The sequence below is a fragment of the Pseudonaja textilis genome, chromosome 2 (assembly GCF_049901715.1).
Source record: "Pseudonaja textilis isolate UNSWEBS1 chromosome 2, rPseTex1.2, whole genome shotgun sequence".
Classification (NCBI taxonomy): Eukaryota; Metazoa; Chordata; class Lepidosauria; order Squamata; family Elapidae; genus Pseudonaja; species Pseudonaja textilis.
Window position 1 is genome coordinate 91,134,921 of NC_141991.1, and position 16,271 is coordinate 91,151,191.

The 16,271-nt window shown below is 34.4% G+C and overlaps 1 protein-coding gene across 4 annotated transcripts in view; it reads right to left on the bottom strand.

Moving 5' to 3' along the window:
• The window catches only part of TENM2 (teneurin transmembrane protein 2), an 865,315-nt gene that overhangs the window by 19,867 nt on the left and 829,177 nt on the right, over nucleotides 1-16,271 (bottom strand). For all 4 annotated transcript variants that reach the window (XM_087924563.1, XM_087924565.1, XM_087924562.1 and 1 more), the window contains one exon: nucleotides 11,609-11,844. In XM_087924563.1, the coding sequence (XP_087780689.1) occupies nucleotides 11,609-11,844 (236 nt within the window). The remainder of the gene's footprint in view (nucleotides 1-11,608; nucleotides 11,845-16,271) is intronic.

A 16,271-nucleotide genomic window follows, 5' to 3' on the forward strand; every position in this document is an offset into this window, starting at 1 on the left:
CTAAATAGTCAAGACCTTGTTGAGGATTCAAACTCTGTAAAGGACCTTGGAGTACTCATCTCTTATGATCTAAATGCTAGAGCCCACTGTAACTACATAGCCAAAAAGGCATTAAGAATTGTTAATCTAATCCTATGTAGTTTCTTCTCTGGTAATATCACACGACTAACTAGAGAATACAAAACATTTGCTAGACCCATACTTGAATACAGCTCATCAGTCTGGAACCCATATCATGTATCTGATATTAACACAATTGAAAAAGTCCAGAAATATTTCATAAGAAGAGTTCTCCGCTTCTCTACTCATTGCAGAATACCTTATGCCACCAGACTTGAAACTCTAGACCTAGAAAACCTAGAACTACGCTGCCTCTGGTCCGATTTAAGTATAGTATATAAAATCATACATTGCAATGTCCTACCTGCAAATGAATATTTCAGCTTCAATCATAACAATACAAGGGCATACAATAGAGACAAACTCATGGTTAACCACACCAAACTTGACTGTAGAAAATACAACTTCAAGAAGAGAGTGGTCAATGTTTGGAATACTCTACCCGACTGGTTTCTTCCCCAAACCCCAAAAACTTTAACCTTAGACTGTCTACTATTGACCTCACCCCTTCCTAAGAGGCCTGTAGGGGGTATGCATAAGCACACCAATCATGCCTACTGTCCCTGTCCTATTGTTTCTTTTTGTTTTTCTTATAAGTATCTATCTCATGTATTTAAAACTATGTTTATTCTTATACCTGTATCTTGTAAGCGACTGACAAATCAAATAAATCAAATAAATAGGATTTTATTTATTCCACATATTTAATGCTCCATTATTGCCCCTTCTGAATGCATCTGGATTAGATTCCTATTCACTATTGACAAGGCTGCATTTTATTTTGGATATAGAACATGGACAAGAAAAGCAAGAGATTAACTAATGCAGGCAGTCCTTGACTTATAACTACCACGGAGCCCCAAATTTATGTTGATAAGTGGGACATTTGTTAAGTGAATGTTGTCCTAGTTTATGACCTTTCTTGCCATAGTTGTTAGGTGAATCACTGCAGTTGTTGTTGGTTGTTAAGTGAATTTGACTTTCCCATTGGCTTTGCTTGTCAGAAATTTGCAAAGGAGATCACATGACCATGGGGATGCTCCAACAGTTGTGAAAAATGGTCATAATTCACTTTTTTCAGTGCCTTTGTATGGTCACTAAATGAACTGTTGTAAGTCGAGGATTATCTGTATTTGATCAACAGTAATTAGAGGCTTAGTTAGCTGTTTTCCTATTGCTAAGAAATCCAAATGCAAGGAATTGGCCAGAAGCAGGTAACTTTAAGAAGAAAATGAAAAATGAATAACATTTGTAGCAAGCGTGCCACTTGTAAGATTGGTGCTCAAAGGATCATCTCTCTGAGGGTGAGAATGTAAATTTACCTCTGATTTTACTGTAAACCATGGCAATCTTGTCCAAGAATGTCATTGCTAGATATGATGCCAAATATTATAGTAAAAATTAAGTCTTTATCAAGTAATGCATTAGGAAAGTTGAAAAAAATACACTCTACCTGCTCTGATTTTCTATACTGCCATCATCCTCACTTTCTCAAATTCGTGTCAAAATTTTATTGATAATTAAAAGTATTAATTGAGACATTATTAGCAAGGGAGGGGAATAATCTTAAAAAGTTCAGAATCTAATCAAATAATCTACACTTCTGATACTTGAGAAAACTAGAAGACCAATGTATAATTTAATATGGATATAAATGATTTTGAAAGTATGCTTATTTTCTCTTATTATCTAAAAACTCTGTACATCAAGGTTCAGGAGCAAGAGCTTCCAATTCAAAAGATACTAAAACTGCAGGAAGCTTGATAATCCATTTTATAATCCTTGAAATTTTGTAAACCTGTATGCTTATTTAAATATTTCCCATCCAATGTATCTATCCATTAAAAACCTGACAAAAATTAAAATAAGCAAATGCTATTTTTTAAAGCATGGAATTATTCAAACTCTGCTTTTATTTATTAATTAACATTAATCTCAAATCCATTTTGTGATATTTATAAGAATACAGTGACATCTCATCATTTTAAAGCAGGGTTGTCAAACTCCTGGCCTATGGCTGGATGTGTCACGTGCTGGCCATACCCTCGCACAGTTTAGTGAAGGGATATAAAGTCCCAATATATCATGTGACGATGCCATGACAATGTGAGTTTGACTGTTGTAAGGCCTCATCAGCATTTTGCATGTGTGGATTGGAGCAGAAACATCTCATTGCATTTCTCTTCATTTCATCTACTTTTTTTACATAAACAAATCTAAATTAACAGAATCTAGATGCAAATACATTCAGTGCTTTCCCTCTTGTTTTCAAATTGTACTTTTAGTCCATTCAACCTGTTATAATCTCACCATGATTTTTACTTAAAAGAGCTAAAGCGATATGTGATTACTGTTATAGCAACTAACACAAAACAATTAAATACTGAGGTGTTGAAAAATAAAAGTTGAGTTGGTTTTGCATGTGCATAGGGAAAAAAAGAAAAAAGAAAGAAAAAAAGAAAAAAAGAGAAAAAGAAGAAAGAGAAAAAATGGAAACCTAAAGTCTGAGAAGAAATCAGCTGTAAAACAAATACATTTAACTTTGCTAATTACTGCAAGTGACTCTGTTAAGATTTTACTACTTTGTGCCAGGACTATAGACATTTATTTAAGGCTTTCACTTGTTACTTGAGAATAGCTGATTTCATGCATGAAAAAAAAAACCCACCATAAAGTGGCTTCTATTAATAATTAGCTTCTCAAGTGCAGCATTTTACATCAGTCAGTTATATGCTTGAAATTTATTTGTTTCATTTATGATTGAATCCCAAATGTCATCATAGTTTCACTTCTACTTCTACAAACTATAAGAATTATATGACCTTCAATTTAGCTGTGACTGAACATGCATAGAAGGCTTTTGCACAGCTCCATTTCATGTGCCCATTGTATCCCTTCCTGGACTGGACAGCCCTCCAAATTTAGCCTCATTATGTCATAACTATTGCATTACATTAGGGTTGCCTTTGAAGATCACTCAGAAACTTTAATTGGTCCAGAATGTAGCAGAGTGGGGCGGTGGTAGGCCCAGTACTCTTCAATATCTTCATAAATGACTTAGATGAGGGAATAGAAGGGGAACTCATCAAATTTGTAGATGACACTAAGCTGGTAGGAATAACCCCAGAAGACAAGCTCAGGATCCAAAAAGATCTTGACAGATTTGAACAATGGGCCCTTTCCAACCAAATGAAATTTAATGTGGAGAAAAGCAAGGTTTTACACCAAAAGTACAAGTACAGATTAGGTGAAACCTGGCTCAAAAACAGTAACTGTGTGAGGGACCTTGGAGTCCTAGTGGATAATCAATGTGAGCCAGCAGTTGTGGCAGCAGCCAAAAAAGCTAATACAATCCTTGGTTGTATAGACAGAGGCATAGAATCAAAATCATGTGAAGTATTAGTAGCGCTTTAGTACTAAGCCTTAGTAAGGCCACATCTGGAATACTACATCCAGTTTTTGCCATTACATTGCAAAAAAGATGTTGAGACTTTGGAAAAAGTGCAAAGAAGAGCAACAAAGATGATTAAAGGCCTGTAAACAAAAACATGAAGAATGATTGCATGATTTGGGTTTGGCTAGTCTAGAGAAAAGAAAGACTGGAGGGACATGATAGTATTCCAGTATTTGAGAGGTTGCCATGAAGAGGCGAGGCTCAACTTATCTTCCAAAGTACCAGAGGACAGGACAAGAAACAATGGATGGAAACTAATCAAGGAGAGAAGCAACCTGAAATTAAGGAGAAATTCCTTAGCAGTGAGGACAATTATCCAGTGAAACAGCTTGCTTTCAGAAGTTGTGGGTGCTTCATCACTGGAGTTTTAAGAAGAAGCTGGACAGTCACTTGTCTGAAATTGTACAGTTTCCTGCTTGAGCAGAGGTTGGACTAGAAGTACTTGAAGATCCCTTCCAGTTCTATTTTGATTGATTTGCTTGCTTTGATAGGCCATTTGATCCCGCTGCCTCGCAAACCACAGTGATTGCCAGTATACTTTTGAGTACAGTTCAAGGTGCTGATTATCACCTATAGAATCCTACCCAGCATAGAGCCTAGATATTTGAAAGACCACCTATCTTATTGTACAGGTAGTCCTCAACTAACAACAGTTCATTCAGTGACCATTCAAAGTTACAACGGCATTGAAAATACTGACTTATGACCATTTTTCACATGTTGCAATATCTCTGTGGTCACGTGATCAAAATTCACACACTTGGCAATTGACTCATCTTTAGCACGTTTGCAGGGTCCTGGGGTTATGTGACCTCTTTTAGGACCTTCTGATAAGCAAAGTCAATGGAAAAGCGAGGATTGACTTAGCCATCATGTTACTAAGTTAACAACTGCAGTAAGGCACTTAACAAATGTGGCAAGAAAGGTAATAAAATGGGGCAAAACTCACTTAACAAATGTCTCACTTAACAATATAAATGGCTTTGGACTCCCAAACTGGGAGATGTATTATAAAGCGACAGTGTTAATTTGGACTAAGAAATGGATTAATTTAAATAATAAGCGAAGGAGGGACATGACCTACAAAAAGGATGGCACTCCTTTTTGTGGAATATAGGAATCAAAAAACAATCATATTTCCATAGACATTTGATTAGAGGTTCCCTTATACAAAACTGGATTAAAATAAGGAGATACTATATGAAAATTCCAATTTGGCTATATGATGGAAGTTATGATACATCCTAATAATCTGGACCTATGCAAAATGACAAAATATAAAGAGGTTTAAGATGCACAAAGGAAGTTAAAATCGAATCAGGATCTCCAAAAACAAAGGATATGTATTGATTGGAGGGCATACTCCAGTTACAAAATAGATATTAAAAAGATATAAAATATGCTTCTTTGTCATTTTTTCCAGCCACATGTGGATTTTAGTCCAATATTTTCTAGCATCCTCACAAGTCCACCACATGTGATAGTATGAACCAGGTTTCTGATGACATTTCCAGCATTTTTCGGATTTGTTCTTAAACATTCTTGCTATCCTTGTCGGGGGAAAATGCCACCTGTAAAACATCTTATACAAGTTTTCTTTATAGGCTGTAGACATTGTCATTTTATAATTTTGCGACCATAATTTCTGCCATTTCTCTAAATCAATCCCATATCCAAAATTCCTCCCCCACGCAATCATAGTTTCTTTAACTTGTTCTTCCTCAAGCTTAATTTGCAATAAATAACCATACAATTTTTTAATCACCTTTTCATCAGTACCCATCAAAATCTTATCCAAGTCAGTTTGCTTATCATAAAATCCCTCTGCTTTGGAATCCTCATAGTACTTTGAATATATTTGCAAATATGAAAACCAATTCATCCGTATACCTTGTTCTTCCAATTTTTGCATCGATTTAAGTTCACCCTTTTCATCTAATAATTCCCCATAGTTAACTGTTTGTTCCTTTTTATAGATTATAGGATAAGAAAACGCTTCTATCGTCGATAACCAAACTGGAATTTTCAAATAACACTGTTTTTTTATCTTCTCCCAATTCAACCACAGAGACTCCGTATATAATGCCTTCTAAAATACCCCTGTGTTTTAGTTCCCTTGTACCATAAAAAGCATGCCAGCCCAACAACAAATCATGACCTTCTAATGTCAACAATCTGGTTTTCCTTAATGTTATCCATTCTTTAACCCACGTCAAGTTTGCAGCTTGGTAGTACAACTCCCAATTAGGCAGTCCAAACCCTCCTCTAAATCTAGCATCCTGTAAAAGCTTTAACTTTATTCTTGCTTTCTTACCTTGCCATATATACTTCAAAACAATTTTATTTAAATCCTCAAAATATTCTTTTCCAAGCCTAATTGGTATTGTTTGAAACAAAAATAAGACTCTGGGTAAAATGTTCATCTTAATTGTTGAAATCCTTCCTATTAATGACAATTGTAAGTTCTCCCATTTTTTCAAGTCTTGAGCTATCTGTTGTTTAAGTTTAATATAATTATTCTCCTTCAATGTACTACATCTTGATGTCAAATATATCCCCAGATACTTAACCTTGTTTGTAACTTGAATTTTTAACAGTTCTGCCAACTCTTCCCTTTGTTTCAGCAACATATTCTTTGACAAAATCTTTGTTTTATCTCTATTTATTTTCAAACCAGCCACCTCCCATAGACCTCTATCTTTTCCAACAGTTTCGAGGCTGTTTCTATAGGGTCTTCCAAGATAAAGACTAGGTCATCTGCAAAGGCTTGTAGTTTAAATTCTTCCTTTTTAATTTTCATTCCTTTTATAGTTTTATCTTCTCTGATATTTCTGTTCAACACTTCCAAAGTCAATACAAATATCAAGGGAGAAAGAGGACAACCTTGTCTTGTGCCTTTTCTTATATTAATAGGATCTGTAAATTCTCCCTCCATCATTACCTTAGCTGTTTGTTCATTATAAATTGCTTCTATTGCCTGAATAAATCTTCTAGCAAAGCCCATCTGTTCCATTAAAAGTAACATAAATCTCCAATTCACGTTATCAAATGCCTTTTGAGCATCTAAAAATATCAAAGCCATTTGCTTTTCAGGATGTGCCTCATAGTATTCCAGGGTGTCCAGAATTACTCTCATATTGTCTCTGATTTGTCGCTTTGGCAAAAACCCATTTTGGTCTGGGTGGATAAAGTTATTCAAGTACTTTTTAAGTCTTTCTGCTAATATTGAAGCAAAAATTTTATAATCTGCATTTAATAAAGAAATCGGTCTATAATTCTTGATTTGCAGTAGGTCCGCCTCCTCTTTTGGAATAAGTGTAATGTAAGCCTCTGACCATGTTTTAGGTATCATCTTTTTTAACATAACTTCATTCATAACTTCTAACAGTGGAATACACAGTGATTCTTGAAAGATTTTATAAAATTCTACAGGAAACCCGTCTGGACCTGGTGCCTTTCCATTATTTTGTTTCTTAAGTGCTTGACTTAACTCCATCATTGTTATATTACTTTCTAGCATTTCTTCAAGCATATAGACTTGAAACCGGAGTTTTTTCTATTGGGAATACTACCAGATACTTATAGTAAAGAGTTGAAATATTTGATTGTAAATGTATTGACTGCTGCTAGGATTGTATTTGCAAAAAATTGGAAAAATGAGAAAATTCCATTGCAAGAAGAAGTTGTAAAGAAAATTTTGGAATGTGCTGAGATGAGTAGATTGACTTTTGAAATTAGAGAGCAAGAAGATAAACAATTTTATTTAGTTTGGGATCTTTTCTATCAATGGTTGAATGATGAAATATTAAAATATAAAAGTTAGATAATAAGGAATAATAATGACTTTATTTTCTCTTTCCTTTTATTGGTTTTTGATACTATATTTATATAATAGTTTTCTTTGTTTCTTTCTTTTTCATATTTGGGATAGAATTGGTATGATTATAAGATTTGTTTTAGAATAAAATATTTAAAATATAGTTATCTCATAAAGGCATGACCGAATAAAAGTTTAGTCAAATTTTTTTTTTTTTTCTTTAATAGAGATACTAGGATTTATAAATTTGTATTGATAAGAGTATTATATAAAGTAACTGTAATTGTGACTATGAGGTGAATGCACAAAACCGATGGACCAACCGACTTACGGTGTGTACAAAAATATGGGGGAGCTGATACTTTTATGTTTTGTTGTTGTGTTTTTTATGTTAAAAAAATAATAAAAATTTATATAAAAAAAAAAAAAAGATATAAAATATTTTGGAATATATTCAAAATTACAACAATTGGATAAAATTTTATTAGGTCCAGATGAAAAAAACATTACAAAATTTTTTAAACTTTTGTTAGAGGTAGAATTAGAAAAAGTTGTTAAGGGATGTATGATAGCTTGGGCTCAAAACAGGACATAATATAAATTTGACAGATTGGGAAAGTATTTGGAACCAAAACTACAGAATAACAAAATTGGTGACATACAAAGAGAATATTTATAAGATGTTCTATAGATGGTATCTGCCCCCAGTGAGATTGGCAAAGATATATCCCAAAATGAGTCTGGCATGTTGGAAATATAGAAAGAAAGAGAGTACTTTCTATCATAAGTGGTGGTCTTGTCCTGAGGTCCAGAAATACTTTCTTAAAATTAAATATTGGCTGCAAGAAATTCTTAAGGATCAAATAGAATTGGAATCAGAATTATTCTTGTTAGGGATATTTAAAAAGAAATATGTAAAAAACAAAAAATATATTGTATTATATTTTAACGGCTGCCAGAATAGCTTTCATTCAATGCTAGAAGCACAACCGTATTCCCCCAGATGAATTGATCATTCAAAAACTTATGATGTGCTGAAATGGACAAACTGACATTAATATTACAAGAGAAAGATGAGTCTGAATATTACAAAATCTGGAGAAAGTGGTATAATTATATTGAATTAAGACAGATGGAATATGAAGGAATTTAAAATAAGCAATTTATAGATTAAATATAGATTAAATTATACATCACTTAAGGCTTTCAAGAAGAGATTGGACTGCCATTTGTCAGAAATGGTCTAGGGTGTCCCGTGTGTGCGGGGGGTTGGACTAGATGACCCACAAGGTCTCTTCCAACTCTGATTATCTGTTATCTGTTAAATGTATATATTTGCACAAATTATATATATTTATAAATATGCACAAATGATAGAATTGTATGAGATTGATGTCACAGAACTGATCATGTAATGATTATCTTTTTGTTTTCAAAAGACATAAAAGACTAATAAAGTTTATTAAAAAAAACAATATAAATTTTGGGCTCAATTGTAGTCTTAAGTCTAGGACTATCCTATTTTCTTTATATTGTATGTCACCCAGAGTCAGTTTGGAGTCAGCCAACACAAAAATAAACACTAATGAGGCTTTTACTACTACCACCCTTCTTGTGGTCCAAGAAAGATAAAATTTTTGAAGCTTGCCTCAAGGCTTATGATTTAATTAGGGCAATCGCCGGAATCCTGACAACAGGCTTTTGGAATATACCTTGAAATGTATCTTAAGAATGAAGTATACAAATCTTACTTAGAAAATACAACTGGAAAACTGGAACAGTTGCTTATTTTTATTTTTTTTAAATGTCAATTCTAGGCATCACTCAGTGGAATTTGAAAAGCAACATATATGGTGCTTTGAATTCTACTTTGGTAAGTTGCGGAGAGATCTGTTGCCACATTTTATTCTTACTCCGGCTCTGACAATTGGATCTCTTTGGAGATCCAACCCTATATGACAGGGGTGTCAAAACTGAAGGCCCAAGGGGTGAATCCAGCCTGCAGGTGCTTAGATTTGGCCCATGGGGCCGCCCTGGAAACAGCAAAGGAATGGCTTGTGGTATCTCTGTCAGCAAAAACGGAGCTTGCGAAAGCTGTGGGCAGCCCTCCATTTTCACTGGCAGAGGGTTGCAGGAAGCTGTTGCAGCCAAAAATGAAGCTCAGGAGCCCATTTTTGCAGGCAGAGTGCTTGGGCCACCACAAGCATCCCAACATGAATGACGTTGAGCTGGCCATGCCCACCTTGGCCGCCCAGAGTCAAACACAATCCTGATGTGGCCCTCAATGAAATTGAATTTGACATCCCTGCTATATAACATTGTACCAATATACTGTAGATCCTGTGGATTTATATTGATAATTGAACCAATATCTGGATCAGAAGTTGCCAACCAGTGGGCCGTGGCCCACTCGTGGGTTGTGAGAAAATTTTGGTGGGCCACAGAGAAATCTCACCCCCAGAGCACCCCCCCAAAAGCAATTAATCCAGGCTGCGCAGAAACACAAAGCTGCATGGCCTGCGGGAACCCTCCCCGCCCACTTACCCGGCAAACTTGCCTGCTAAGTTGCTATTTTTCCTTTTTCCGACCATCAGCTGTTTTGCTGTGCCAGGAGATTTAGATTAGCTAGGAAGCAGGAAAGGTTGGATTTCTTGCTTTTTAGCTAGTCTTTAGATCTTTGGCTCTGCTTTTAAGCACAGCCAAACCCCGCTTAAGACTGAAGGTTCTATTATTCAGTGCAGATTTACGGCAAGCAAATTTTATGTGACAGACTGAGCTAGCCAATGGCAGATAGATAGATCTCTGAATGAATCTGTGATTCTGTGAGCAACTCAATCTGCCTGCCTGCTGTGCCTGATTTTGGGTAAAAGTTGCTCTTTTTGTTATAAAAAATTCAATATTTATAAACATGGTGTGTGGTGAGTTAATTTTGTGAGTTTGCTTGCAAGCAAATTTTATGTGACAGACTGAGTTAGTGGATGGCAGATAGATAGCTCTCTGAATGAATCTGCGATTCTGTGAGCAACTCAATCTGCCTGCCTGCTTTGCCTGATTTTGGGTAAAAGTTGCTCTTTTTTATAAAAAATTCAATATTTATATAAATATTTATAATATTTACATACAAGCCATACCCAGCCAGTCACATGACCACTAAGCCACACCCACAAATTAGGCCACGCGCACAGAACCAGTTAGTGGTCCCTGAGATTTAAAATTATGAGTTTAGTGGTCCCTGAGGTCCAAAAGTATGGCGACCCTTGATCTGGATCATTGAACCAATATAGATCACCAGTCATATGACAAAGTGTTTCTTTGACTGTTTATTTCCCACTCCAATCATTAAGCAAGAGCTCACATACTGAAAACTATAATTAGCTAGTAAGGAAAGGTAAAATGAACATCCAAACAGTGAATGTACAAATAGGAATTGTTACACTAGCTAAGCAAAGATGCAGCAGTTTTATTGGCTGTCTGCTATGAAAGCATCAAGACTGTCAGATGTGAACAAAAGTTGACTTGGAGTCTGCATGTGTTTTAGGTTAAAGTCGTAAAGTGAACACTTTTTAAAATTCAACTTTTTTAGAGATTTGACTGATAGAGGTCTTTCTTTGTTAGACTGGTTTTATTTTTACTGATATTGTATCATTTCACAATTGTGAAAGCGTTTTGGAAATCAGTATATCTGAAAAACAGCACAGAAATGCTTTACATGCTTTGTATAAGTCTATTTCTTCAGAATTCCTCAAAGCATATCCTTCCCATGCTGGGGGATGAAGGAGTTCCACAACTGCATTTAAAGAATTATTTATGTTATTTATTTTTACTACTTATAATAACCATTCCCATGACTTAAAGGGCAGATGAGCCACTGGCTCATCCTTTCTCCTCAGTAAGATCTTTTCTTTTTCAGCCAGGTTCAATTGTACTGCTATAATCCATTAGGACAAATGGGAAACAACGGAATATTTTACAAGGTGATATTTGAGATAAGAGCAGGAAGCATGAATATTCTGTCTTCTCCCCTGGCATACATTTGGTCCAAAATTCCACCTGTGATCATGGATTCTCTGGAGTGGAAGGCCTGGATCTGCTCATACACAGTCTAATGTTTCAGAGACGTAATCTGGTTTTCTGAATGAATAATATCTGATATGCTTTCAGATTTTGAAAAAGCTGAAACCTGTAGTTGAAAACAATAATTTGATTATAGGACTTACCCTGAGCTTTCTTCCAAATACTGTAACTTTTCCTTTAATTTGTTCCTTTCTGAGGCGCCACTCTATTGAATTTAAGCCGTTTTCCATTGGCAGTGAAATATTGCATCGTCCTATTGCTGGGGTCACAGTCCCAGCTAGGACATGTGGTTCACTGTGGAAGCTAATGCTCATCCCATTTGCATACATCACTCGCAGGGTGCCATTACTGCAGAGCTGATAGCTGTTTCTCACTTGATCTGGATCAGTCATTTGAAAGAAAAGAAATACTTCATAAGTCATACAAAAAATCATTTTACCTAACTAGCAAATTTTTGTGTTCTTTCTATATCTGTCAAATGACATATTCCTACAATTACCATTTGTGTTTAAGTAAGGCAGATATTTACATTATTATTGATTTATGTAGAGAGAAATACTATGAAATATTTGAAGCCTGGAGACATATTTCAGATCATTAGAATTATATTTTCTGTTTGCTTCTGAATGGTAAATCAAATATCAATTGATTATTATAATTATTATTTTGCAAACCTCAGTAGTGTTTGTGAATACATATATAATTTGAGAGAAAATTGGCGGCAAGTGATTTAATTGATGTGTTGGGTTAGCAAGAAATCTATTCAACCTGAAAATATCAAAATAAGTCACTGCAGCTTTTTCAGAAAAAAGACAGATTCATCTCTATTCTTTCTATACTGCCTTCGGTGCTCCCTTAACAGATATATAGCTCAGTTATAGATTAGGTTTCAGTACTTAAGGCATGATGCTCACACTGAGCTGCCAGAGTCAATCTTTTGTATGAGTGTCACTTTTCATTCTACCTTAAAGAAACATTACTAGCCAGCCTGACATCTGGCTTTTTATTGACTGGCAGAAGTTGCAAAAATAAAACTTGATATTTATGATTGTTATATTCTTGACTGGTTGATCTAGTTTTCAGAATAGTAAAAAGGAATCTCTCCCACAAGACAGTAGACAGCAGAGTGAGCAGCTGCCACCAAAGAACCACTATCATTTTGCAAGAAAGAAAATATCTATTTAATTAATCAGCTGCTGGAAAGAAATAAAATATCATAACCCTGGAAAATAGTCCCTGGTTTGTGAGGAGGTTATTGTCCCACAGCAATATTTATTTTTAATGACACTATTTTAAATTTTAAAACTATCATCCACAAAATTCTTTTCATTTTAGTTTAGTTAACAGCGTCACACTGTATAGGCAGAATTGAATAATTTCTTTAAGGTTTCCATTATCTTCTTTGCAGAATTCTGCCAGTGATTACATTTAAACTTCTCTTCTTAAATTGAGAAATTTAATTACCTCCAAACAGAACGACGCTTCTCTTGGCAAATGTCTCTTGAGCAAACATTGCCAGAAAAAAATGGGCTCTTTAAATGGGCTAGGCAAGAGTTAATACCGAGAAAAAACAGAATACAAGTGATTTTTTTTGTCAGTACCTATCTGTCATATGGTTTCTACGTCTGTACCAACTATGCTTTGGGAATTTTTAAGATTAGAGATTCCAGAAAACAGAATGGCTTATCCTTCGCAATTATAATGAAAAAAACACCCTGCAGTAGAGAATAAAAGACACCTTTAGAAGGAGTTTCTGACCACAAAGATAAACAACTTTACTGTTCTTTCAGGTAGTTGTCTTTTTTCTGATCTTTGTAAAGGCAGATATATGAAAAGTTGCCAGACTGACATTCTTGAAGTATTGTTTTACTGAAGACAGCATCAAATTTTGCATGCAGAGTTTGCAGACGGAAGACTTTACTGGCAGTAGCAAATTGGATGAAATCAGCTCTCTATAATTATAGCTTGCTCTGAAGAAAGCAAATAAGCAAATAGGGTCCTTTGATTCACATTGCAATAGCATCAACTATTTGTCCTTAATTTGTTAACTTCATATAATGAATTTAAATTTTAATCATTTTGGCTCAACAGGGCTAATAAGATTTTCTTTTTACACACACATAAAACCTTTATTCTACCTCATCTTGGCAGCATGTGCTTAGATTTCAGTCCTTCTAGTTGAATTAATAATAATTAAAAGACTATCTTAAATGATAAATAATGCAAATCACATACAGCTTGGGTGTAAATGGTTTTGTATTCATACCTCTTCAGGACTGTTGAGCAATTAGCACAGGAAATAATAACTTTCTAGCAATTTTAAGGAATCAGTTCAAAACAAATCAATAAGGGAATAACAGAGATTGTAACTGAAGATGCAAACCAGACAAGTAACCTTGCAAAGGGATAATAGAACCTTTAAATATGTACATAACAAGTGTAGTTCAGGATTCAGTACTCTGAGGTTATGAAGTGAGGTACATAGGATTTTCTTGTTGAAAATCTTTTTGCTGAGAAGAACTGCTTAAAGTTTTTCACAAAGCCATATGAAGGATAAATCTCCCAAGGGGTGATATTTAATATTCATGCACTGGGATGGAAAACTTTGCCCAGTTTGTATAATAAATACCTGATGTTTTTGGTAGGCATTGTAGATTGGCCTGATTTAGCAAGAATTTATACAATAACCATGGAATGAGATAGACAGGGAAATATGTATGTGAGAAAGCTATTCTTTGAAAATGTGAGCTATTTCTTAAAGAAGGGGAATCCCATTATTTTCTATTGCAGAAAATGTACTTTGATATCTAGAGTTTTTATACATACAGATGTTGATAAAAAAGGCTTCTATAAACTAAAAAATGGAACAATGCAATACTGCATAAAAGCCCAATTATGAACCACTTCTTTAGGTTTTAAAAGGATTAGAGGTGTTTTGTCCTTGTGATTGTTGTTGAGATGATCTATTGATTTATGATTTATTTTAGGTTCACTGAATGTTCTAATGAACTTTTCATATTGTGAAAGCTGCAACAAATCCATTTGTGATGGGATATAAATGTGTAAATAACTAAGTAAATATCTTTCTACAAAATCATAATAGTCATCTTGAAGTTTTCAGCAGTGAGAATAAAGTCATCAAAATAGTTTCTACCACAATAAAATAGTTTATTTTACATGCAAGCACATTGGCTGATATAACAGGTAGCTTTCTAATGATTTAATATCCATTAAATAAATAGATTGAAAGGAGATTCAAGAACCTCACTCAATCAGCTGTACAACTGACTAGCTTTGCTTCAGAACTAGCCAAGATGCACAGTGTATGGAATCAAGAACTTCACCTATAAATTGAGTACACCGAGTGGACAATTGATATGATTTATTTGCAGTGATGCAGAAAAACAGAGCTTGAAATAGATGAAATATTTTTATTAACCAATGAAAATGTCAGTGGATATCTTCAACCTGACTGTAGATGGAAAAATTGTGATGATTGATTTAGAAAATGCATATTTAAGACATCTATCTTAAATATATAATTTATGTAGCGATATAGTTCAATTGTAAAAAGGGTTTTGAACAAATTCTCTTTTTCAAAGATAATCCAATAAATTTTATACTGGAAGCAACAAATATCTATTTTGTATTATGTTACAAGTAGAACTTGAATAGGAATGGGACATGGAGAAAAGCAAGACGGTACATAGCAGACATGTAACCCCCGAAATCATGAATCTTTTGATAGCTGTTCAGATCAGGCTGGAGACTTCATGTTTTTCTAAAATCACAGAGGGAAACATAACCGGAGGAAACACTGACATGGGGCAAGAAGCTTATTTGATTACAAAATGCTAGAGATTTCTATATTTGGATGGTTAAAGGACAAATGTTGTCACAGATATCTAATTATGAAAAAAAAAAAGCAATGTATAATGTGTGGCAGTTGTATTAGAGCATAATTTCCCAATGCAATGCTTGTGCAAGTCTCATTCAAAAGAACTTTATGATCCAAAGTAAATTAAGGTTAGTGTACAGTAATTTTGATTTCATTTTAAGGTCCCCTAATTCTTCTAAATATTTTTTTGTTTGGGTACATAAAGCTATATGAGTAGGATATTTGGAAGAAGAAAGAAAGCATTTCTATCAAAAGATGTTTTGTCTGATGATCAAATGAAGATGTTATTGTTTATTCTCATGCCAAGAATATTTTGAAATCTGTAGTTAATTTCAAACACACTATGTACATTTTGTCTCCTGTAGTCTTCAGAAAATTTTATGTTAAATGCTGAAAAGGCATTTGCTGTTGAAAGAAAGATAATCTATATGAGTTTTGTTTTAGACAGGGAAGCAGTCAAGCGAAGCCAAGCATAAAGGTGCAACACAAAAGGAGTCTGTCATTTGTCATATATTAGTGATATGTTGATTTGTCAAACAAGAGACATCAGCCAGGGCCCCACATGGAAATGTGGAACTTCACAAAGTAATTGAGCAATCGAAATGAACAGAATATATTTCCCATTTAGTTACATTGATCAACACTGTGTCACCCAGTTCTTTTAGGATATATCAGGATATTAATACAGTGTAATGAAAAAGTGGGATATTTCCTCGATTATCAGTCTTAGCTGGAATAATTTTTTCAGCAGACCTAACAAATAATACAAAAGTAAATTATTAAGATTAAATGTGAACAGAGGATGAAACTGCAATCTCTCCTTCAAAGAAATAAAACTACTGAGACACTGGAAAAAACAGGATTCTGTAATTCAAAGATTATGGAATATTATTTAGAGAGAGATGTTA